Source organism: Ochotona princeps, chromosome 12, assembly GCF_030435755.1.
Source record: "Ochotona princeps isolate mOchPri1 chromosome 12, mOchPri1.hap1, whole genome shotgun sequence".
NCBI lineage: Eukaryota > Metazoa > Chordata > Mammalia > Lagomorpha > Ochotonidae > Ochotona > Ochotona princeps.
This window is the reverse complement of record NC_080843.1, coordinates 38,850,801-38,875,150: the sequence shown is the minus strand read 5'-3', so window position 1 is coordinate 38,875,150 and position 24,350 is coordinate 38,850,801. Positions and strand designations below refer to the sequence as shown.

At 38.7% G+C, this 24,350-nt stretch overlaps 1 protein-coding gene across 3 annotated transcripts in view; it reads left to right on the top strand.

Annotated features, from left to right (window-relative positions):
- The first annotated feature begins 1,860 nt into the window (after positions 1-1,860).
- PCDH17 (protocadherin 17) overlaps positions 1,861-24,350 on the top strand; it is a 91,356-nt gene continuing 68,866 nt past the window's right edge. Inside the window, exons 1-2 of one of the 3 annotated variants that reach the window (XM_058670673.1) lie at positions 1,861-4,969; positions 5,096-5,179. In XM_058670673.1, coding sequence (XP_058526656.1) covers positions 2,609-4,969; positions 5,096-5,179 — 2,445 coding nt within the window. In that variant the 5' untranslated portion in view covers positions 1,861-2,608. Of the gene's footprint in view, positions 5,180-24,350 lie in introns of all 3 variants that reach the window. The other 2 variants (XM_058670674.1, XM_004577443.3) reach the window with 2 other exon arrangements.

The following is a 24,350-nucleotide window of genomic DNA, read 5'->3' as shown; positions in this document are numbered from 1 at the left end:
CATTGGGCGTGGGCCGAGGAGGCGGGGCCTGGCTCCTCGCGCGGATTGGCTGGCAGGGAATCAGTATCAATGTTTAAGCAGCGGCGTGAGGTGAATAGAGTCAGTCAGGGAGAGACGCTGAGGAGAAAGCCGGCCGGGAGCCGGGCGGCTGCGGCGGCGGCGAGGGCGGCTGGGGAGGCGCTTCTCCAACTGTTGAGTTTCAACCCCCCTCCGCTGCTTGGCTGGCGGATATGGATTTATTTGCTTTGCAATCCGCACGTTCTTCACAGGCTTTGGGGTGATTCTGACAGGCACCAGATTGAAAGAGACCACCCGTGACAGAAAAGGAAGAATTAATTTTTTTCAAAACAACAACAACAAAAAACCCTCCACAGCAGACTGCACAATAACTAAGCCCACCGACCCTGGACTTTTTGACTAGAAAAGATTGAAAAAGAGAGAGAGAGAGAGAGAGAGAGAGAGAGAAATCGTGACTGTGGTGCAGGACTAAGCTGTGGGGAATTTCTGGAAGCCTGCTTTTCCCCCTTTTTTTTTTTTTTTAAACCCAAGACTCTGGCTCTCTGAGGTGCCTCACGCCTAACCAGAAGGACAGATTTTTTTTCATAAATAAATAGACAGATAAATAAATACACCTAGCAAAGCAGACGCCTTGCTTTTCCAGAGCCTCGGACTCCGGCAGAAAGAGGTAGAGTAAAAGTGCTGCTGGATTCCTCTCTCGCTCCTTTGGTCTCGCTTTTTCTTTCTTTCTTTCTTTTTTTAACCCCAACACGTAAACCTGATTTTTTTTTTTTTCCTTCTGTAGGGTGAGTCAGAGAAAGCGTTAGAAAGAAGCCGCAACTAGGGTCTGTGGAAAACCGTGAGGCGAGAGCGAATGTGATTCGTTCCGGCGACCGGAGCACCTGCATTTCTGGATGTGTCATTCCCGTAGGTCGAGGCGCCGGGAACACCCGAACTGACCAGCAGAGCGGGGGTCCAGCGTGGCGGCAGAGCGGCTCCTCACACCCCCAGCCCGCCCGGGGAGCCCAGGGAGCCCGAGCCAGGGCGAGACTGCAGGACACACCACGCCAGACCGCAGCCCACTCCTGCAACTGAAACATTAAAAAAAAAAAATTGAAGAAGAGAAGGAAAACCTGCACGTTTTTCGTTTCCAAGAGTCATCACTTTTCGTTCCTCGCCAAGGTTTTCCTTTCTTGATGAAGAGGACTGGGAGGCTGGGCCGTTGGAAGGAGATGCTGAATAGAAAGAAAAGAGAGGCACTCGACAGTTAGGCCCTATGAATGCAGAGACTGTTTCCCTTCTAGCGAGAGACTGAGCGAGAAAGAGAGAGAGAGAGAGAGAGAGAGACTGTGTGTGTGTGTGTGTACGCGCGCGCGCGTGCCCGCGAGGACTACGAGGGTGGCTCCCCCTTCCTTTTATTCCGCCTCCCCCTCCCCCTTCAGATCTGCACGTCCAACCATGAGTTGCCTGTTGATTTCCTTTTGCCTGGGAAGAATAGCAAACTGGAATTAAACTGCTTGCAGAGAAGTCCTCGCAGGCGGGGAGAGGATGGGGTGGTAGCGGCGGTTGCTGGCTCGGCGTAGGGAAATCGCAGTGTGTTCTAGGAAGAGGGGAGGAGAGAGATAGCTACATATTCCCTCCTCCCAACAGACTCACACCACAAATGCTGATCAGGCTGTGGCTTTCTTGATTTGGGGGTGGGGGTGAGCCTTTTCCGAGGAAGAGAGGGCGGAGCCTGCAGGGGGAGGAAACTACAAATCGGGACAGTTCTTTGCGCTGCATTTCCCCTCCTCTATTTGGCTGCTGGGAAGAGAGAGAGAGAGAGAGAGAGAGAGAGAGAGAGAGAGAGAGAGAGAGAGAGAGAGAGAGAAACGCTTGGCTGGGAGATGCAGTCCACCGCCGCCGCCGCCTCAGCCAGCAATGCAAGATTAGATCTCTAAATGCAGCAAAACACTGCCTGAAAACAGAGCAGCCTGCGCAGCGAGCAGACATTTCACGGTGCGCCGGAGAAGATTCTGAAATAATCTGTGACTCTCGCATCCCCACCAATTTCATCACGGTAGACCAGTAACAAGTAAGGATTTCACTTTCCGATCTGCCTGGAGACACACCTCCCCTCTCCTCCCCCACCCGATGGGAAGACTCTTCCGTAGGCTGTCGGCGGGAGTGGATTTGCGGCTCCCTAGCGGGAGAGAGGGAAACCTACTGATTCTTCCGCTCATGATCAACCCTCCCAGGCGTGATTTCCTCCTTCTCGCCGGCCTCGTCGTTCAAGTTTGAGCCTCCCGAAGTCCGAACGGCACGGACAAAGCCCCGGGCTCGCCCCCAGCCGCAGGGAGCCGCCGCCTTGCTCCCAGCCCCTGCAGCTAGCTTCGATGCACCGCTGCTCTCGCCCAGTGCGGATGCTGTAGATCAACAGGTTCGGGGGGAACTTGAGCGGAATCCGGAGAGACTGCCCAGTGCCGCAGCCCGGCTGCGGAAGAACCGAAGGACCCACAGACTTGGGACTCTCAGCTCCCGCGCTCGTGGAGCCCGGGGCCCCAGCCTGGCGCGCACCCGCCAGTTCTGCCCTCCAGTCCGGCTGCTCCTGCCCCCACCCCGCCGGTCTGGGATGTACCTATCCATCTGTTGCTGTTTCCTCCTATGGGCCCCCGCCCTGACGCTCAAAAACCTCAACTACTCGGTGCCCGAGGAGCAAGGGGCCGGCACGGTCATCGGTAACATCGGCAAGGATGCTCGCCTGCAGCCGGGGCTTCCTCCGGCTGAGCGCGGCGGCGGCGGGCGCAGCAAGTCCGGCAGCTACCGGGTGTTGGAGAACTCGGCGCCGCACCTGCTGGACGTGGACGCGGACAGCGGACTCCTCTACACCAAACAGCGGATCGACCGCGAGTCCCTGTGCCGCCACAACGCCAAATGCCAGCTGTCGCTGGAGGTGTTCGCCAACGACAAGGAGATCTGCATGATCAAGGTGGAGATCCAGGACATCAACGACAACGCTCCCTCCTTCCCGTCTGACCAGATCGAAATGGACATTTCCGAGAACGCAGCCCCTGGCACCCGCTTCCCGCTCACCAGCGCGCACGACCCAGATGCGGGCGAAAACGGCCTCCGCACCTACCTGCTCACCCGCGACGACCACGGCCTCTTCGCCCTGGACGTCAAGTCCCGCGGCGACGGCACCAAGTTCCCGGAGCTGGTCATTCAGAAGGCGCTGGACCGCGAGCAGCAAAACCATCACACGCTGGTGCTGACGGCCCTGGACGGCGGCGAGCCGCCGCGCTCGGCCACGGTGCAGATCAACGTGAAGGTGATAGATTCCAACGACAACAGCCCGGTCTTCGAGGCTCCCTCCTACCTGGTGGAGCTGCCCGAGAACGCCCCGCTGGGCACGGTGGTCATCGACCTGAACGCCACCGACGCGGACGAGGGGCCCAACGGCGAAGTGCTCTACTCCTTCAGCAGCTACGTGCCCGACCGAGTCCGGGAGCTCTTCTCCATTGACCCCAAGACCGGCCTCATCCGGGTCAAGGGCAACCTGGACTACGAGGAGAACGGCATGTTGGAGATCGACGTGCAGGCCCGAGACCTGGGGCCGAACCCCATCCCAGCCCACTGCAAAGTCACAGTCAAGCTCATCGACCGCAACGACAACGCGCCGTCCATCGGTTTCGTCTCCGTACGCCAGGGGGCGCTCAGCGAGGCCGCCCCGCCCGGCACGGTCATCGCCCTGGTGCGGGTCACCGACCGGGACTCGGGCAAGAACGGGCAGCTGCAGTGTCGGGTCCTGGGGGGAGGAGGGACGGGCGGCGGAGGCGGCGGGGGCCTGGGCGGGCCCGGGGGCTCCGTCCCCTTCAAACTGGAGGAGAACTATGACAACTTCTACACGGTGGTGACGGACCGCCCGCTGGACCGGGAGACCCAGGACGAGTACAACGTGACAATCGTGGCGCGGGACGGGGGCTCGCCTCCCCTCAACTCCACGAAGTCGTTCTCGGTCAAGATCCTAGACGAGAACGACAACCCTCCCCGCTTCACCAAGGGGCTCTACGTGCTGCAGGTGCACGAGAACAACATCCCAGGAGAATACCTAGGCTCGGTGCTGGCCCAGGATCCCGACCTGGGGCAGAACGGGACCGTGTCCTATTCCATCCTGCCCTCCCACATCGGCGACGTGTCCATCTACACCTATGTCTCCGTGAACCCCACCAACGGGGCCATCTATGCCCTGCGCTCCTTTAACTACGAACAGACCAAGGCTTTCGAGTTCAAGGTGCTGGCGAAGGACTCGGGGGCACCCGCGCACCTGGAGAGCAACGCCACGGTGAGGGTGACCGTGCTGGACGTGAATGACAACGCTCCGGTGATCGTACTGCCCACGCTGCAGAACGACACCGCGGAACTGCAGGTGCCGCGCAACGCCGGCCTCGGCTACCTGGTGAGCACCGTGCGAGCCCTGGACAGCGACTTCGGCGAGAGCGGGCGCCTCACCTACGAGATCGTGGACGGTAACGACGACCACCTGTTTGAGATCGATCCGTCCAGCGGCGAGATCCGCACGCTGCACCCCTTCTGGGAAGACGTGACGCCCGTGGTGGAGCTGGTGGTGAAGGTGACGGATCACGGCAAGCCCACCCTGTCCGCCGTGGCCAAGCTCATCATCCGCTCGGTGAGCGGCTCCCTGCCCGAGGGGGTGCCCCGGGTGAACGGCGAGCAGCACCACTGGGACATGTCGCTGCCGCTCATCGTGACTCTGAGCACCATCTCCATCATCCTCCTAGCGGCCATGATCACCATCGCCGTCAAGTGCAAGCGGGAGAACAAGGAGATCCGCACTTACAACTGCCGCATCGCCGAGTACAGCCACCCGCAGCTGGGCGGGGGCAAGGGCAAGAAGAAGAAGATTAACAAAAACGATATCATGCTGGTGCAGAGCGAAGTGGAGGAGAGGAACGCCATGAACGTCATGAACGTGGTGAGCAGCCCCTCCCTGGCCACCTCCCCCATGTACTTCGACTACCAGACCCGCCTGCCCCTCAGCTCGCCCCGGTCGGAGGTGATGTACCTCAAACCGGCCTCCAACAACCTGACTGTCCCGCAGGGGCACGCAGGCTGCCACACCAGCTTCACCGGACAAGGGACTAATGCGAGCGAGACCCCTGCCACTCGGATGTCCATAATTCAGGTAGGACACTTTTAGTGTAGCTGGGACTTCACTTTTTTTTTCTTTCCTTCTGCTTTTGGAGCTGTCCTGAAATCTTTTTCACAGGACAAGCCACACTATCACAGCAGTGACGGGGATGTGGGAGTGGGGAAAAGTTTGGAAAATGAACTGGTTTACACTTCTGACAGTGTGTATACAATATATTGCGCATATAGCCCTTCCCGTATAAATAATCGAAGATCCAGTCCAAAGATGTAAATGTCTTAACTTCTGTTCAAGTTTTAAAGTTTATTATTACAGGTTTATAAACAGCAGTGTTAGGATTCATTTTTTTTCCTTTGGTATTTGTCCACCTTGCTTTCCATAACAAACTGTTCTTAGATTTTTTTTTTTAAAGCTTTAATTATTACATATTTTCAATGCCAATTAAAAACAGGCCAAAAATGAATGAAATTTACACTCAAACTTAAGTAGTGAACTTCTAGAAGTAGAAAATAGCAGCCAATCAGAATTCTAGAACTTAAATCAATTTCGGTTGAATTCTCAACCCTTCAAAAAGTCAATTTTATATCTCAAAAGTGCTTAAAAGAACATGAGTCTCATTCTTCAGCTGAAACTGCAGCATCGTGCATTGGTTCAGCTGAAGCTTTTGAAGTGTGAGTTATAATTTGAAACATCTACAGAAGTGTGAATAAATGCAGTCTTGGGGTCATGATCATCAGCTACGCAGAGAAAGTTGCTGTTTTTTGTTTTTTGTTTTTTGTTTTGTTTGTTTTTATCTGGTTTTTGGATTCACTGGGAAATGAGGAGAGCACACCTCTGGGTCGTAGGCTCATTTTATGCAATTGAAAATGAGAAGCAAAGTGCTCTGAACGCCTGGTTGTGTTTCCCTTGCATACTGTATATTTTCAGTATATCTAGGTGATATTTAATATGAGCTATATAGTATGATACAGAATTACCATAATGGCAAAAACTAAAGGCAAAGCGTTAGGATTGGCCCTAACATGGGGGGAACTGTTTTGTCTTTAGTCACTGTCTAATGTAGCCACTATTGAGTTGTGACAGAGGAAAACTTAATTCTTGCTTATTATGAATGTGTGTTGCTACAAATTACTCTGGATGAGCAGTGCTTGAAATGCAAAATTGAACTTAACTAAAACTGACACTTCAGGAGGAAAATTAGTTTTGGGTAAATGAAAATAATTTGTTATAATTTTATGCTTTGAAAGGCAAATAACTTTTAATGACACTTGAATCTGTAATGTTTTCATTGTTAAAATGGAGTCGTAAAACTTCACAATATTATCTTTTGTAACATAGGTGTTTATTTACACTACTATCTAGCAAAACATGTTTCCTATGAAATTATGATGTCCCTAGCAAAAGCTTGATACTACAAATCTTGGCTAAAGTATCAAATATTAAATCTCACTTCTGTAGTACTTACTGGATATCCTTACTCATGTTTTTGAAGTGTACATGAGCCTGAAAAGATTCATTGAAAGTTTTTCTTTGTGTAAAATTGGGATTTCTGGTAGCGTCTGTTTAGAAAGAGATATGCTAAAACATAAATCCACAAACCTGATGCATTTTATAAAAACACGAGTCTTATCTATCCTTTTTGTGATTCTACCACTAAATATAAAAAGATGTGACAGAAAGTTGGTGATTAATCTTCCATCTTAGTTGCCATGAATTGAATTCTCTGCTAGTTTCTGGCAAAAATGAAGCTGATACAAGCTTTGCTTTTGGTCAAGGTAGTCCAGAACAATCTTGGATTGAAACATCCAGAAGTTTTTGAGAGGTTGCTGGTGCTTATATGCTGTATCTATAGACACATTTCTTTCCACAATATTCTTCTTGAAGGTGTCCATTGCTTAGGGTTGTTGTTGATCATACTTCTCCTTAGCAGCAAAACTTAAAGCAAAACACACATATACACAGGTTAAACCAAAAACACAAGACCAACCATCATAGTATTCTTCTAAAATTTTAACCCATACAAAAAGACACAAAGTGAGGTTATTTCTAAGTCTTTGAAATTCTTTGCAAAGTGGATCAGTTTTCTATATTTTTATGTGAGTTTTTTTTAATTCCTCCAAGGAATGCTGTGTAATTTGCTACTGTACTGATTTCCTTTTAAATTGATCAGATTTACCCTAAAATACATCCTGGAGAGTGTATTAACTACTATGTCTTTCTTCACCTAGTGTGCTTCAAACACATTGTGCTGAAGTGAAATACTTAAAGCATTCAAGTATCCCATAGTCTTGTTCTAGGTGCACTTATTTGTGTATATATTTCATACAGTCTGTTATGGAACCACACTGATAATCCACACATACTTCTGAAGGCAGACTTTTGATCCACAATGGGTACTTATTTTAACAAATTTAGTTCATCTTAATTTTCTGGAATCTTGTGTGCTTTTTAGATGGTTCACAATATATTCTGATTTTTGAAGGGTAAGCAATTTCATAATTTTGTTATAATATGCTGTTACTTTGCAGTAATGAGAAATTTTAGAATTTTATTAAGTTAAAGGCTCATATTACAGTTTAGGTTGAGATATCTTTATAATTCAAAGCATTTCTGTGCATCCTGGTTCTAAAAAAGTTTATATTTGCAGGTTTATAGTGATGAGAGTATTTTTGCTGAACTTGGGTGCAGAATAATGGTACAAGCTGGTGCAGAGTCAGTGCTTTGTGAGGAGAAATTTTGCTTTAGGTATTTTTCAAATTCCTCAAGCAAACTAAAGTCAGTCAGTGTTTACATAGCAAATAAGTGAGTAAAATATCCACTATAGTGTGAATCGTAATGCGAGAGTTATAATAAAATAGTTTACTCATATAAAGTGATAGAACTAATTTAATAAACATGTAATTTGTAATGCATAAGGCAAATAGACTGCCATACAAATCTGTAAAAACAGATTTCTAGAAGTAATTTTGTTTAAGTAGTCTCATGTGTTAATATGAAATCTAAATTTGAGCAGAGATCCCTGTTAATACCCGAGAGTAACTTCTTACTATGGTTTATCCAAATTAGTTGTTAAGACTCAGGGTAACTTTTCAACAGGTGTTTGCAAAGAAGGTCTCTTTGGGAAAAGGGTGAGAAAGCCAAGGACTTCCTAGTAATAGGACTTTTCAATGTGTTTAAACATCTGTTTTGCTTCTTTGGTAGCACTACTAAGACATACTTTCAAAGACAATATATTGAGCCAGCAGTAAAAGTTCTATGTTAACGTTTCATAAGGAATACATTCTTACTTAGTAAGTCCTAAAGATTCACACTGAAATTGGCCTTAAAACTTTTATATCAAAAAGGGAAAATTCCTTGAACTTATTTATGTGGCCTTTTCAATAAAGGAAAACCAATCTCATGGTAAATTCATAGAATCAATACAAAAACATAAACATAAGATTTTTAAAAAGGTGTAGAGCTCAAGTATAAATAATAAACTATGTGTATCAGAAAGGTGTGAGAAGAAAAATGCTTTCTATAGCACAAATATCTACTTTCTGCCTTCATCCCCATTTCTTTAACAAAAGAGGCCCTAGAGAAACTCATTCAGGTTATTCCCCAAATCATGATCTTCAGTATTCTAGTGGATTAATGAAGTTAGTAACAAACACAAAATATGAGAAGAATTTCATCATTTATAATTTTGGATATAGCTTGCTGTGATTTTTATTCTGAGGGATCGCTAATTACTTCCATCAATTAGTTTCTGTATATTTCATTGACATCTCTATTTATAGGGATTTTGGTGAGCTGCATCAGAAGAGAATGTGTTTTTCTTACTACATGCCTTCTGGAGTGTTGATTACTTATTTTTGTTAAATATTTTGAAAAGTAATTTTTAGTCACTAATATAAGTATTCAATCATCAAATATTTTCTATTTTATTATACATTAACTGTAATACAAAAAAACTAAATAAAACTAATTACTATTTAGATGTTTTTTGAAGATTTAAATGCAAAAGGTATTACTTTTATCTTTATTTTTACTCTTGTTCTTAATTTTTCTTATATCTATGAGAATTTTAGCTTCCCTGCAAATCTATTTGAATTTCTCCATTTTTACCACAAATGACAGCCTAGAAGGTATGAACTAGAAACCTACGTGAACTAGAAACCACAGGATTTTGTTTTTAATACTAGTTGATGTAGCTTCCTACATTATAACTTTTTATTCATCAATTCTTGGTTTACAATAAAATAAATGCCAGCAAAGTGACACTTAATCATTCCTGCACTGAAACTGAACAATGTAGGAGTAAGATAATTGTTCATTTTACTTTGGTTGTACAGGTAAAGCTTTGTAATTTTAGTAAATATTATATGCAACTCTACACCATCAGTTTTGGGATTTTATTCTTGCCATTTTTTAAAAAATAATTATGAGGTACTTTTGAAATATGTAAGAAAAATGTTTTTGATAATTCTTACTTAAGTACTTGAGCATAACTCAAGTAAATAGTCAAGAAAAAAATACATTTCCTAAAACAAGTGGCATCCTTTGACTGTATTGTTAAGCTTCCCTCAGCATATTTTGTAGAAAATTTTCTCCATAAATTCACACCATTATGTTATTCATTTTTTATTATATAGGCACAAATTCTAATGAATGACATTAAGCAATTTATTTTTTGTCAGAACAATTATTTTAAAAATAATCCCAGCTTTATCTCTACTAAGGACAACTATATACATTTTAAGAGTGAAAACCTTCAAGATCTTCAAATAAATATTTAATAGTATTTAAGAATGCAACATATTTTTCATATTTAAGACTTTTACAAGATTTTGAGGCTTCAAGTTTTCTGTTGTTATTGTTAAAGAAATATACTGTGGTAGAATTATATCTTTAAGCACAAAGGCATAAATTAAACATATTTATAATTTTTAAAGTTAATAAAATTTTCCATGTGGCTATTAAGATCAATCTGCCTTTATTTATGTTAACAAAAAAAACTTTTTGAAGCACTTTACTATGTGTGCAAATGTGTATATGTATTTATATCTTCATTGTTATGTATATACTCATGCAAGCAGAAATATTAGTGAATTTTTCACTTTTACCTGAAAAGTACGTGTTTAAGGAAGTGACTCAACTTTCTCCCTTGAAAATATGTTAAAATTTGAAAATGTCATGGTTTAATTTTGGTCAATTTAAAGTACATTAAAATAGAACCAATCCTTTTAAAGAAGAGAGGGTGTTAAGAATTTTAGTGGGCATTAGTTTTGAACTGAGGTACCTTAAGGGAAAAAAATTCCTTTTATGCAAATCTCTTGTTTGGGATGATCAAAGGATTGCTGAAAGTGTTATGATAATATATGCTGTAAGCCTGATGATGAAACAATCAGAGGAGAAAGAGAAGCCACTGTACCTGGGCCCAAGCCAGTTAGGAAGTTAAACTTAACTCCCTAATGCTGAAAGTCTTGCAATACACTCAATAGCAGGTAAATTCTTGCAAATGCACCCATTAATTATGATATTAGTCATTGCTCTAGAACGTATTCCCTTTGGTGATACTTATGTTTAACAAATCCCATAGGGCATTATCGTGCAGTCATATTTTAGTAAAGTCATTAGGGAAACAATATTTTTTTGTATTGAATTCCTTCAACCAGTGATGTTGGAGAATGGCATGAAGTTCATTTTGCCCATCATTTTGAAGAGAGTGTGACTTTTGCCACCCACCTACCAACACTTACAAAGTTCATCAGACCTACACTAATCTATTGTCAACCTACTTTAGTAAAGAAGACTTTGACAAGAGTTTTCTTCAGTAGCATTCAGTATTTTATAGTTAGTCATAGCTTTCACCACTAGCTTTGACAGTGATGTATTGCTATCCTTTGGTCTACTGAAATAAATCATCGATAATAAAGAAGTGTTTAATGACATCAACATCTCTGCTGTGACTAAGCAGAAATGTTTCCTTTATTTTTGTTGCTACAGAAGTAAAACCTCAAGATTTTTTAAGAAAGGAAAAAAATCTCTAATAAAATTGAGTTGCAAAATTTTAGCTGTGTAAGATTTGTTATCTACTTGTGAATAATCAGTTACTCCTGTGATAGACAATAAACATTGTTTTAGACAATATGTAAGAGAATTTACTGATAGAATTTGTCTGTTCTGGTTCTGGTAACATTCGGACTACTGCATTTGTAGGGCTTGCCCTGAATCTATCTCAAGCAGTTTTATTGTAGAGTAATTGTACTTAGCAATCATTGAAGACCTGGCATGGCCATGCTTAGCATGATTGGCAAGTTTGCATATATTTATTGAATAAAAATAAGATGGCTAAACAGCATACTTATGGGAAAATGAATCACAACAATAAAAGACCATTCAAGTTAACAAGCTTTGTGATCAAAGGATAAATACAGGTTGGCTAAATGAGACTTTAAATGTAACTAATCAACATAATTAGAATTTGGTCTGATTAGAGGAATGGAATATATTAAAACAATATAATGGCATTAGAAATGAATTTTATTTCATTCAATTTTACATATTTAAATATATATTTTCTTTGTATTTCTGTTGATAAAAGAATCTCATTATTCATATTTCCATTGTGTGAATAATATGCAAGGTAAATATAATTTTATGCCTGTCTAATTTGAATATATGCTGTCTGAGCAATATTTAATAATGTTTTCAATTTGTATTATATTTGATTGAGTTTAATTAGTGCAATGCATTAAAAGGACCATTTAAAATACAATTTCTTATTCTCATTATCAGCCCAAAACAGCTGATAGTTTGAAAACTAAAGCAGTACAGATAAATTCCAACTTTTAAAGCTATACATGTATAATTCTTTTGTAGATATTTATTATTTTTAAGAAACCCTGGCTATGTGATTGTAAATTGCATTCATACATCATGCAGATTACTACTTCAGGCTTTAAAATAACAAATACAACTCACAATCTGACTAAATGATTTCTTTCCCATGATTGTACTGATTTAGATATATTTTCTTTAGCCTTTGGAACATGATCACTTCAAAATGAAATTAGGCATAAAGTATAATTTGATCTATTTCTTTATATTATTTCTACCTGAAATCTTAATAATTCTTGCTAGTCAATGATCTGATTATATATATGCATTAAAAGAACATGTTCTTCAATTTAATAAAACTTAATGTGTAATATGTACATTTGAGATTGCAGTTACATCCTAAATGTCAACAATTTGCTTTTATAAAATGAAACTGTGATAGGTATTTTATTGCAGGCAGAAACAGTTAAAGGGACCAAAATATTTTTATTGTTACAGTATAGTTTCAGTTTGTAAGTTCTTAAATTTATGTTTGCTGAATATTTAAATTAATTTTAAAAGCCTGTAGTCATATTTTCTACCCTTAAGATACATGTCTAATAACAGTATCCAGTGTAAATACCTTTGCCAAAAGATGTTTGTTTTATTTTTCACACAGAATTTTATATCTGAGTACACTGAAGTTATTTTATGACTGAATATTTGATATATTTTTGGTATTATTTAAACACAGAAGACCAATTACATAAGTCAAGCTCAATTCCTAAAGCAATTCACCTTCGATTTTCATGAGAATTATGTAAACACATATGTAAAGTGGCAGTGGTTCATATTTCAATCAATAAAAGTAGAATTAGAGTGAGAAATAAAATAGTTAAAATTTATTAAGAAAAATATAGCTTATATGAACTTTGGGACAGAAAGAAATCACCTTCAAAAACTAGATACTTTTCAAGTAAAATCTGATAGTGGCTTAATGAAACAATTTTATATAAATACCAGTCTTTCAAACTTTCTACATATTCTTAAAAAGATTTCTCTGGATTTTCACAGTAAAATACATATTTCGGAGAATTGTATTAGCTTAGCTTTCTGGGGCATAATATTTCTTCTTTTATTTTGCTGTTGCAGTTTTTCATTTATTTTAAAGCAAAGTCAGAAATTTCTGAGTGTGTAAAGAAATGTGCATTAACACCTACATGACATACTATGCATGAAATGCATTTACAGTTTTATAAAACAGTGAAAGCATCTTCGTGTTACAACCCAATCCAAGTATATGGTAAACTGAGTGAAGATACATTCGAAAAGATACTTAGTGAGGATATTTATGAAAACAATACACATTTTAAAACTGATGTTTAGATTGAAAAATAATTGTCTATAATCATGTACCTTTAAGTGCTGTCAGGTGCAATTATTTGAAATGTTTTCAGTTCTTGACCTTAGGAAAGCTAGTGTTCATCATGGATGAGAATAAAAGTGAAAATCAGGGAAATACAATATCTAAATCTGACTCAAAGAAATTTTCGAGACTCTGCCATTAGCCGACTCTACATTGTGGTCCTGATATTAGATGTAGCAATACTACCAAGTGAAGCACCGTGCGTAGGTAGAGGAAAATGGAAAAGGACAAGGAATACTTTTAAGGAGACTTTCTCTTTCCTTTTGATTTTCAGCAATAGGCTTTCCACCATTTTTTATAATCAAGACAATTACATAGTAATTTGGATTAGAATGCAAGCCCAGTTCCCCATCTGAAAACCCAATTTGTTACCACCTGTGGCTATTTCTATTAAAAAAAAAGAAGAAAGAAAGAAAGAAAGAAACATAATTACTACGAGTCTCAGCAGTCTTAGAGTAAATTTTTGCAATTACACTACCTCCCTTGGACAGATGTGTGAAAATGGCAGATTAATTCCTGCCAGTATCTTTCTGTTTCTCGTGCATTTTTAGGTTTGGTGTCGGCTACTTATTAAAGTGACTCTGTTTGCTCTGGTTAAAGGTTATGTCATTGTTTCTATAGTAAGTCTGTAGAAAGAAAAATCCACAAGCCAGTCATTAAATTTTGCCCTAGGCAAAAAGTTGACATGTAGTGTCTCAGCAAAGGAGTAGATATTATTTTTCATCATACTCTTCTGTTACCTGGTTAAGGTTGATATAAACGGTACTAAGACCATTTGGCATTGTTAATAAGGGAGGAGTTAGACTAGCAAGTAAAATGAAAGGAAGAGGTTATGTAAAAATAATACCTAATTCAGCATAGCAGTGCAAATATTTTCTGTTCAAAGTTTATCTCAAAACTGCATGATAGCTAAAGATTTTTTTATTAATTATTTTGCATTATGTGACAGTTTCATAGGCTCTGGGAATCCTCCCACCCCTCCCCACGCCCCTCCCCCCTGGTGGATTCCTCCACCTTGATATAGTATTACAGTTCAAATTCAATCAAGATTCTTTCCTTGCAAACATATACCAAGCATAGAGTCCAGCTACTTATTGTCCAGATGGGTTGAACAGTTTCTTGGGGGGACCATTTCTGTTCTGAAGTTAGAGCTGGTAGAATATCATCCCAGTCAATTAAGAGTCCCAATATAACATCAACAGCAATTTGTAACATTATGGAATTGACATGGTTTTGAGTAACCAGTATGTTAAAAAAAAAAAAAAAGCAAGTTCTTAACCACAACCTATGATTAGCTCATTGACATTTCAATTTTAGTTTATATACAGGACCGGCTGCTATATACCTTAAAATGGCTATAAGGTACCATTCAGCTGCCTTGTGTCTATTTCATTTTAGTATTTAGTCATTTGTTATGTTGAAGTATAATTTTGCTGATCTTGGCAGATTTTAGGATAATCTAGACTGGCTTGTAACTCTAACAAGACATTTGTCAACATTTAAGGTGCAGAACATTTTGTTGGGGGGGGGTGTGTGTGCAGGAAAATCCCCAACACCATGGTGAGGAGTGACTAATCTTTGTGTCCCACCCAGCGAGGCATGAGCCAATCCATGCCAGCTCTTTCCTGTCAGATTCCAAGCTCTACTTTCTGTTGTTTGTCTATTTATTTTAGGTTTTTTTAGTTTGTATGATTGTTTGTTTGCTGTGAGGGGTTTTCAGAGCCTCCCCGATGGTCATTGCGAGGGAGGGTGGGGGTCCAGAGGTGGAGCCAGGCTCGGACCAGAGAAAGCTCTCCTCCCTGGTCCCGAAGGACATTTATTGTTCTTCTGTTTCTGCGGACCGCTCAGGGCTTCTGGTTGTCTTTCCGATGACGTTGGTTTCTGCACGATAGTGTTTGGACTTCTTTCATCCCCTGCGGAAGCTCCGGTTGGGGGTGGGTGACCTCAGAGTACTCGGCCTCCAAGGGCATCCAATTCCCTGTGGCCTCCTTGGCAGTTGGGATATAGTCCTTGTTGCTCGTATTAATAGTTTGTGGTGAAGGTCTGGGAGTCTTCATGGCTGGGATCCTAGCTTCCTCCTTACCACCTGCTCCACTCTGGATTGTCCCCCTGCTCCACGCACATGACCTCCTGTTAAGAGGTTGTCAGGATTGCACCCGATTCCCCTCTCATGCATTGGTATAGTAGTTTTACTATTGTTTAGTGCTGCTTTGAGTCTGTTGTCTATGAATTACCAGATTTGATCTTGATAGGATAGCTAAAGATTTTTAATGCCAGTAATATGGATATGCATTGTGGTACAAATGAAATCACTGCTTATAATAATCACATTCTATATCAAAGTGTTTGGTACCTGGCTCTGTTTCTAACCCAAGTTCCTGTTAATATGCACACTGGAAGGCATCAGACGTAAGTTGAAATGCTTATGTCAGTATCACCCACATAGTAAGATCTGAATCAAATTCCTAGTCCATGCTTTGGCCTGGTCCAACCCTGGATGTTGTAGGCAGTTTTTAACTCTGCCTTTTTAACAGACGAAAGCAAACAAGAACAAAAAAAATTATCATTAGATGAAACCATTATAGAAGGGAAAAATTATGAAGATTTTACAATTAACTGGCTAACAGGTAATTTAGCACCCTACTAATTTCATTTTATTTCATATATATGGAAATTAATGTGTGTATAAAATATAGATGTGATATATATGCTTTGTTTTGAATAAGGATCTGATTAATTTACAGACCATATAATGGAATAGATTGTGTTTGAACAATTTAACAATGTAAAGTTTCTCAATCAGTGTTTTAACTCTTTATTAAATAATTTGTTTCAAGGAAGTGTGTATAACAAAACACATTGATGGGATTCTACTCAGTAGACACTTATATAAATATATGAATTGTTTAAGAAAAAACTGACATTTCTATAGTTAAGCTGTTTTCAAGATCACTAATCAGTTTTGTATTAGAGTTGATATCCAACACAGATCTAAGCTAGAGCAAGGTCTAGCACATGCATTTATAAATAAGAAGTCAGAATAAACAGAAATAATGCCTTAGTGGAAAATAATTTTTTTCAATATGGGTTAATTTGACATTTTTTGTAGTTCCCACTTTTTAAGTGAAAATGATGAAAATTGCCTTTTAATTCTTTTGGTACCATTACAGATTCATGGATAAAATCTGGTGTTCGAGGGTTACAAGCATCACAACACAAATAGTATGTCCAGAAAAGCATGTGCTGATTATAATTATCTTTGTATCATGTGTCCCTCTTCCTTGGATGGCATATATACTATTCAATTCAGATGTTGTATCTATTTATCAAGTCTTTAAGGGTCACCTAGTGCCAATTTTATTTGAAAGGTAGATTTACAGAGAAAGAGAGAGAGAGAAAGTTCTTCATCTGATGGTTCGCACTCCAAATGGCCACACAGGCTAGAGTTGAGCTAATCTGAAGCCAGGAAACAGGAGCTTCTTCCAGCTCTCCCAAGAGAGTGCAGGGTCCCAAGGCTTTGGGCAATCCTCCACTGCCTTCCCAGGCCACAGGCAGGAAGTTACATGGGAAGTGGAGGAGCCGGGACGTGAACCAGTGCCCGTTTGGGATTCTGGTTCCTAAAAGGTGAGGATTTACCTACTATGTTATTGCACTTGAAAATGTAATTTTAAAATGTTTAGGATTCATTATCAGTATTCACAAGCAAGAGAGACTTTCTGTGAGCTCAAACCAAGGTTATTAATCATTATATAAGATCAGTTTCCAATTAAAGTGTTCTCAATGTAGATATGTATATCCACATTTGTCTAAACATTATAGTTCAAATCAATCTATAAATTCACCTTAAAATATTTAGTATTGTTTGGGGGGAAAAAGGCACATCAGCAATCAACCCTACTCAGTGCAGCTGCATGGAATGTAGCATATGCTTTGGCATAAGGTTACTGCAGGAAAACTCTGTTTCAGGAACACATGTCTTCTTAGATATCTTCAACCATAGAACCTATATTGATCTATTTGTTCACAATTTCTTTATATGTGTGACTTAGTTTTTACTACACACATGTGTTCATTTAAATAGCATGGCTCAGAATCTGGTTTGAATACAATTTCCAAAAATTGTAGAAATCTGAATATTTAATCAGTATTTACATCTTCAGTTGTCCACTAGTCTTCACATTGAAACATATATTAAAAATAATTGGATGGGTGTTTGGCACAACATGCATCTCAAATCAGTGTCTTGGGATTTGGTTCCAGGTTCTTCATCCTGCTTGCTTCCAAAGCATACAATGGAAGCAAACACATACTGGCTGGAGCACTTGGGTTCCTGGCACTCATGGGGCAACCCATACAGGAATGTCTGGCTCTAGAATTCAACCTGGCATTTATAGAGGTTGGAAGCTCTCTGTTGCTTTTCTTTTCAAATAAAATGAAAATAAATCATAAATTAATTTCAAAACACATATATGTGGGTCCCTCTAAAAGGTCTTGGAGACGAAATTAAAAGAAATTAATTTTGAAACACATGCATTTATAGAGCCTTCAAAAAGTATATGGCCCAATGTGTACTACGAAAATAAAATGCATGCACTTACAAATAATTTGCACCGAAAAGAAACTTATCTTTTAATTTGAGTTTTCACACACTTTTTAGTGTGTGTCCTCACATCATTTGCGTAAAAATGTTGAAAACATCTTGAAACATAAGGGAAGTATTATACATAACCCAAAATGTGCAGGGAATCAAAGGGATGGAATTGTTTATGTCTTACACTGCCCTGTTTTCACTTTGTTCTCTTCCTTGCTATCTTCTCTTTAATTTGTAACATCCCAGTCAAAGATGCACTTTTCAGTAAGATATTTATGACCTTTTATATTTACATCTGATGTAAAATATTGTTTAAAGCCCATGTGTGTTAATCAAGAATGATGGCATTAATGCTTAGCTAAATGTGCGTGTATGCCTAAAATCCATACAGTTGATTCTAACATAGTAGGTATCTGTTGAAAAAAGTAATAATCTGTTCAAAATTTTAAAAATATACTTAATAGACCAGAAACTTCTATTTGCTATTTAAAATGAAATATTCATTCAATCTCTTTTAACTAGGTTTGAGTATGAATTTCACGAAGCAATAAAATAGATCTTTACATGAGTCCTTCTCTTCATGAGTGTGCTCTGATAAGATATAGTGGAGATACAATTTTTTATTTATATATATAATTTTGAGGTATATATAGATAGATATGTATATACGATATATATATCTATCTATATATACCTGAAAGGAAAAATTAGAGAGAAGGAGAGACAGTGAGAGAAGCAAATCTTTTAACTGCTGATTCACTCTCCAAATGGCCTCAATGACTGATCAGAAGCTGGGAGCCTGGATCTTCTTCTGGATGTCTTATGGATGCAGGGGCCCAACAACTTGAGCCATGTTCTGCTGCTTTCCCAGACCATAAGCAGAGAGCTGGATTGGAAGTGGAATAGCCAACACTAGAACTAGCACTTGTATGGGGTTCTGGTGCCAAAGAGAAGCTTAGTCTATTTAATCGTAACACCAGCATTAGGTACAATTCTCATTCTGTCACTTTTGAAAATAGCGTTTTTCTTTCTTTCTTTCTTTCTTTCTTTCTTTCTTTCTTTCTTTCTTTCTTTCTTTCATAAGAACTCCTCAATATACTTTTTTTTATGTTAATGCCTGCAAGTCAGGGTTAGCATATGTGTCAGCTCCTCAAACTTCCTATGAATCCCTGAACTTAAACTTGACATTTGTTTTCACTCATTCTTTCACCTGAGAAATCTGATTATACATAATACATGATATTGTGGTTTTTGTTTTACTGGACACAAGTATGAGATGAAGAAACCTGTATTGACATCCCTAGGTGATGTGGATATCAATAATTGCAAGGTAGAAATATCATTGCATTTGTTTCACTGTAATAAACCTGTTATCTTGTTGGAGCATTAAGGGTAAAGTCAACACATGGAGCCAAAGAGTATACATGAACGTACTTAAATTCAATCTTCATATTTCATTTCACCCATCTGCTCCAAGGAAATATAATCAGAAATTGGATTCATTGATCTTTAGCTGCTATTTTGAACCAGTTTTAAAATTTGGGTTTTTAAGCTTGTTGATGAAGTCAATATGCTAAGAGCCATACTCAGTGTATTTTTAAGTCAATTACTATTTTTAGTTTTGCAAAATCTGAAAAATAAAATGAGGCTTAATGGGCTAATGTATATTTGATAGAGAGCTAAACCTAGTTATTTAATCCTTAGCATAGTTAAAAGCAACTCATGTTCAACTTCATTGAAGTTTCTATTTAGTAGCGAACTGCTCAAGTTTTTACTATTATTTTATGCACAGGTTTTAGCTTGTCATTGGTTATTCTCTGGACCCAAGAGTCTCTAAAATTATGCTTTACAGCATCCAGTTACACTAATTAGGTATCATAGTGTAAGAAAAAAATCAATACAGCTTTTTAGTATTTCAAAAGGTTGTCAAATTTTGAAATCATGGATACCCGTCACACCTTTTATCAAGCAAATACAGTACCATAGAGCCTTTCTTGGATATTTGTTGTGTCTTTACTTAGAAGAATGATGTATGAGAAAACTATGTACCCAGTATAAGAAATACCTTATTTAAATTGATGAAGATTTCTCGTCAGCATTTGTGCATTGCTCTGCTCACTGAAATTTTTGTGTCTTGGAAAAGTGTCATGATTAGACAGGTGTTTCTTCAGCCTTTTAGATCAGATTTCTGAAATATTTATATAATAGTGAGCCAGATGTACATGGCTTAACCTTATAATCCCATTTCACGGCTTTTCTAAATATTTAGAAACTTGTTACATGTGAGGCTGATTGTTTTGGCAGCATATCTCCATTAATAGGATTTAGATATTTCTTATTTGCAAGCCAGTGCTGTTAATCTAATCTGTTGCATTAAATCAACAGAGAAGTTGAAAAAGGAGAATCTATCCAAAGTGTAATTGACAGAGATGCTTTCTTTATGGCCTTTAAATCTTGTTTTTATTGACTCCATAATATCAGAATATTTCTAGTACAGTGAATAATGTATTTTTTTGGATATTCCACTAACTCTGATTTTGTTGAGAAGTAGTTACTGCTCACATCTCTTCTATTTCTATCATAATCTTAGTATAAGCCATGTAAGATCATGCGTCTGTTCTTCAGTGGTACTCCATTCAGCATCATCTTAATTGCAAAGCTTACTATAATTTGACACGTGAAATTATTTCAAATGCGCTCATTTTTTAAATGAATAGAGGCAACCGAGTAATGTAATAATGTGTCAAGATTTTCATTATGCTTATTTATTGGTTCTGCAATAATAGGAAAAAAGCTTATTGTTATGCTTTCAGCTTCAGCTACTTATGTGCTGTAGTATTGGGTGCACCATTTTATATTTGCAATGTTTTGTCTTCTGAAGATACAAAACATAAGATTAGGATCCTTAAACTAGTTTAGGAAGAAAAGACTTTATATATATTATGCAAATGTAGCTGGGTCTGACTATACTTGAAAAAAAAAACTTACACGCCTCCAGAAGAAGGAGGAAACCCATTTTTCCAAGGTATATATGACAACTTGAAATCTTTTGGGGGGTAGAAGGGAGGCTTAGGGAAGCACACAATCAAAGAGAACAACTATTTTTTTTTCCATTTCTTAGGGAAAATTATGTGCTTTGCTACTTACATTCACGTTTATACAAATCTATATTTAATGCATAGATGAGAAAGTGATAGAAGTATTAGAATTGAGAAGCCTATAAAGAAGAATTTTTGAAGCATTGGTGAGATGTAAATACTAGAGATTTTGAACACTGAATGTTCTACATGACAGAGACGCCAGAATGAAGCTATTCCACCGAAATGTTGTACCTCTAATCCTTTGTTGTTGAGATTCAGGAGCTGCTAGTCAGGCATGTTCTGGATTTAACCAGGAATTTGTGGTTAACCTCCAGGGGTGCATCACTGGCATTTGACTTAAAGGCCAGTTATCCTTCTCTTGTTTGACTTTCAGTGATTCAGTAATTACCCCACCAAAAAAAAAAATTTCTCTGAAGTAAAATGACAATTTCGCAAAATCCTGATATGCAGGAATTCATGTTTTGCGTCAAAATACTTTCAAGTTGTTTCCGAGTATGATACAAGATTTTGAAGTTCTTTTTCATATTTTAAAATTTTAACTACATTGTTTGCCATTTTAAGTGGAATTCTCAGTTTAAAAATTGTACTAAAAAACTGATGTGTACCAACATCTGCTCTATATTAAGAAGTCATTATATAATTATGCACTGGAAACTAAGAAAGTTGCACTTACATATATTAATTGCCTGTAACTTACTACTCAGAGATAATTATTGCCAGCCACTTGTGTGGTTCTGTAATTCTTTCTCTTCAGCCGTACTGTCTAAAGGACTGAGGCTTGATTTCAGTTAAAATGATTTATATGCTTGGTTTATTCTACTTAGTGTGTTAATATTTTTCAATTAGGACAAATATATTTTTCAAACTTTCATTGTAACTATGAAAGCCCTTACAGACCACATCTCACATCTGAAGGCAAGGATTTTGATTAATGGCTTGTGAGCCTGTGTATATTGTCTTCATTTATGTGCAAGAGCACATGTTTAAACATGTATACATGACTAGAGATTTTACAATAAATGTTTTGTACATATGTATATTTTTTAAAGATTAAATTTTTATTGGAAAGTCAGATTTACAGAGAGAGAGAGAGAGAGAGAGAGACAGAGAGAGACAGAGCGATCTTCCAACGTCTGGTTCACTCCCCAAATGGCCACAACAGTCAGAATTGAGCTGATCGTAAGATAGGAGCCAAAAACTTATTCTGGATCCCCCATACAGGTTCAGGGTCCCAAGACTTTGTAGCAAACAAATAAGCAATAATTTAAAAAGCTTACACTGGGCAAAAAATAAAGAGTACTTTCTATAAAAGAATTCTTGTAAGATAATAATTATTAAAATCGATATTTGCAATTGCATCTGCTTTCATTCATATTTCTTTTCCTATAAGGAAATTAAACTACAGTGGTCTTTTCCATATATGTAGCCAGTGATGAATACAGAACTATGGTCATCTTGCTCAGGGGTTATGTTTCTTGTTCATAAAAGCACTTGGGATGTCTTGATGGGCATACATTTATCATACTGAGCAGTCTACAGAGTATGAGAACATCATTTAGCATGAATAACTACTGCTATGAAGTACTGCAGCTTAGTTCTAAGAGTACAGATGAATTTGGAGAATTCTTTAAATCTTCCATAATTCTAGCCACAAAATACTCTTCTGGGACCTATATATTGTACAGTGCTATAGGGTCTTTCAAGTAAAAGTCAACAAAATTTTAAGAGCTTCTCTAGATTGTTATAAACAATGTCCACATTTTTGAGATACCAAAAGCAAACCCAGGATTCTCACATTTAATCACGGAAGTGACTTTCAGTTTTTAACCTAGTCAAAATTATCTTGGCATTCTCTTGGTTTTCATTAGTTTTAATCTAATTCAGAGCTGACCAGTTGCAGGAACAAAGCCGTTTCGCAATGTGTGATCTGACATTAGAAATTTTGTGGGGAATCTTGATTAACAAGCATTGTTAGAATAAGAGTAATAAATCTGTGAAATACATGTGACAGTGATAAATAGAAAAGAAAATCCAATACACACAAAAGCCAGCTGAATCATATATTACTTAAAAAATAGAACACAATGGGAAATGCTCAAATTAGGAACTTGCTTTGGAGACTCCAAAAGGCCTTTCATGAGCCCCATAGGCCTCAGTTTCCCAATCCATAAAAAAGCACTAATTACAGTCATCCTCTAAATGAAGTTGAAAAGTGATAGTTAGCTCCATAAAATAAGTAAAAAATCCTCTGGTACAATAGAACATATTCTGGATATAAGAATGAATTCTTTGAAGGAATCAAGTTCTGAAGAGCAATGGTGTTGGGAAGTGAGGGGTATTTACTCGCATCCGAAGTACACTCCAGGGGAATTTGTAATATACTTCAAGAAACTCCATGTGTCTAAGTGCATTTTGTTTTCAGGTGTTCCCATGGTGGTACTGTTTCTGCAGTTTTAAGAAGTTTGAAATTCAATATAAGCATGCTGCAAATCACCTAACACTGAAATTCACCTAAAAAATAGGAAGAGCTTTCCAACCGTATGCTTTTTATACGAATACCCCATGAGAAAAGCTTAAATCTCACAAAGAAATCACTTTTTTTCTTTTTTTCTTTTTTAGACAATAACATAGGATATGTGTAGAAATCCCTCATTAATATTTTATCTGTATGTATAATAAGAGTAAAAATTTTAATTCTGTGAGTAAAAATTGAGACTTGCACTTTTTAAGCAAAGCATAAACAACGTTCTCTGTCAAGGGCCAGATAGTAAATATTTTCGGGTTTGTGGGCCATGAACCTCTCGAGCACGATGGCAGCCATGAGGTCACATGTAAATGACTGAGCATGGCTCAATTCCAAGCGAACTTCACTTTCAAAATCAGTGGGCCACAGGCCAAACACTAGTCTGAGGCATTGCTTTCAAGAATGCTTCTGAAGTTTTTTATTTTGTTTGTTTATTTTTTCATTTAAGTGTGTTTAAGAAAAAAACTACATCGTGTAGTTTTTAAAAAATTCCTAACAAACCCAAAATGATTCTTATTTTTATGTGTCCCCACTACAAGCCTATGCTAAAAACAAGTGAGGCTTATTGTCTTGTCTTAAGTAAGATTTTTTCCTTTTATTGGAAGAGAAAAAAATGAGAATTAAAAGATTCAAGCCAAGAAACACCCTGGATGCTTAAACTAGACATTAGTAATACTATGATAAAGAGGAGAGGTATTTAACTTTACCTTGTACTAATGTTTAATTAAATGTATGTTAGTATTAGTAGAGACACATTTCTTTAT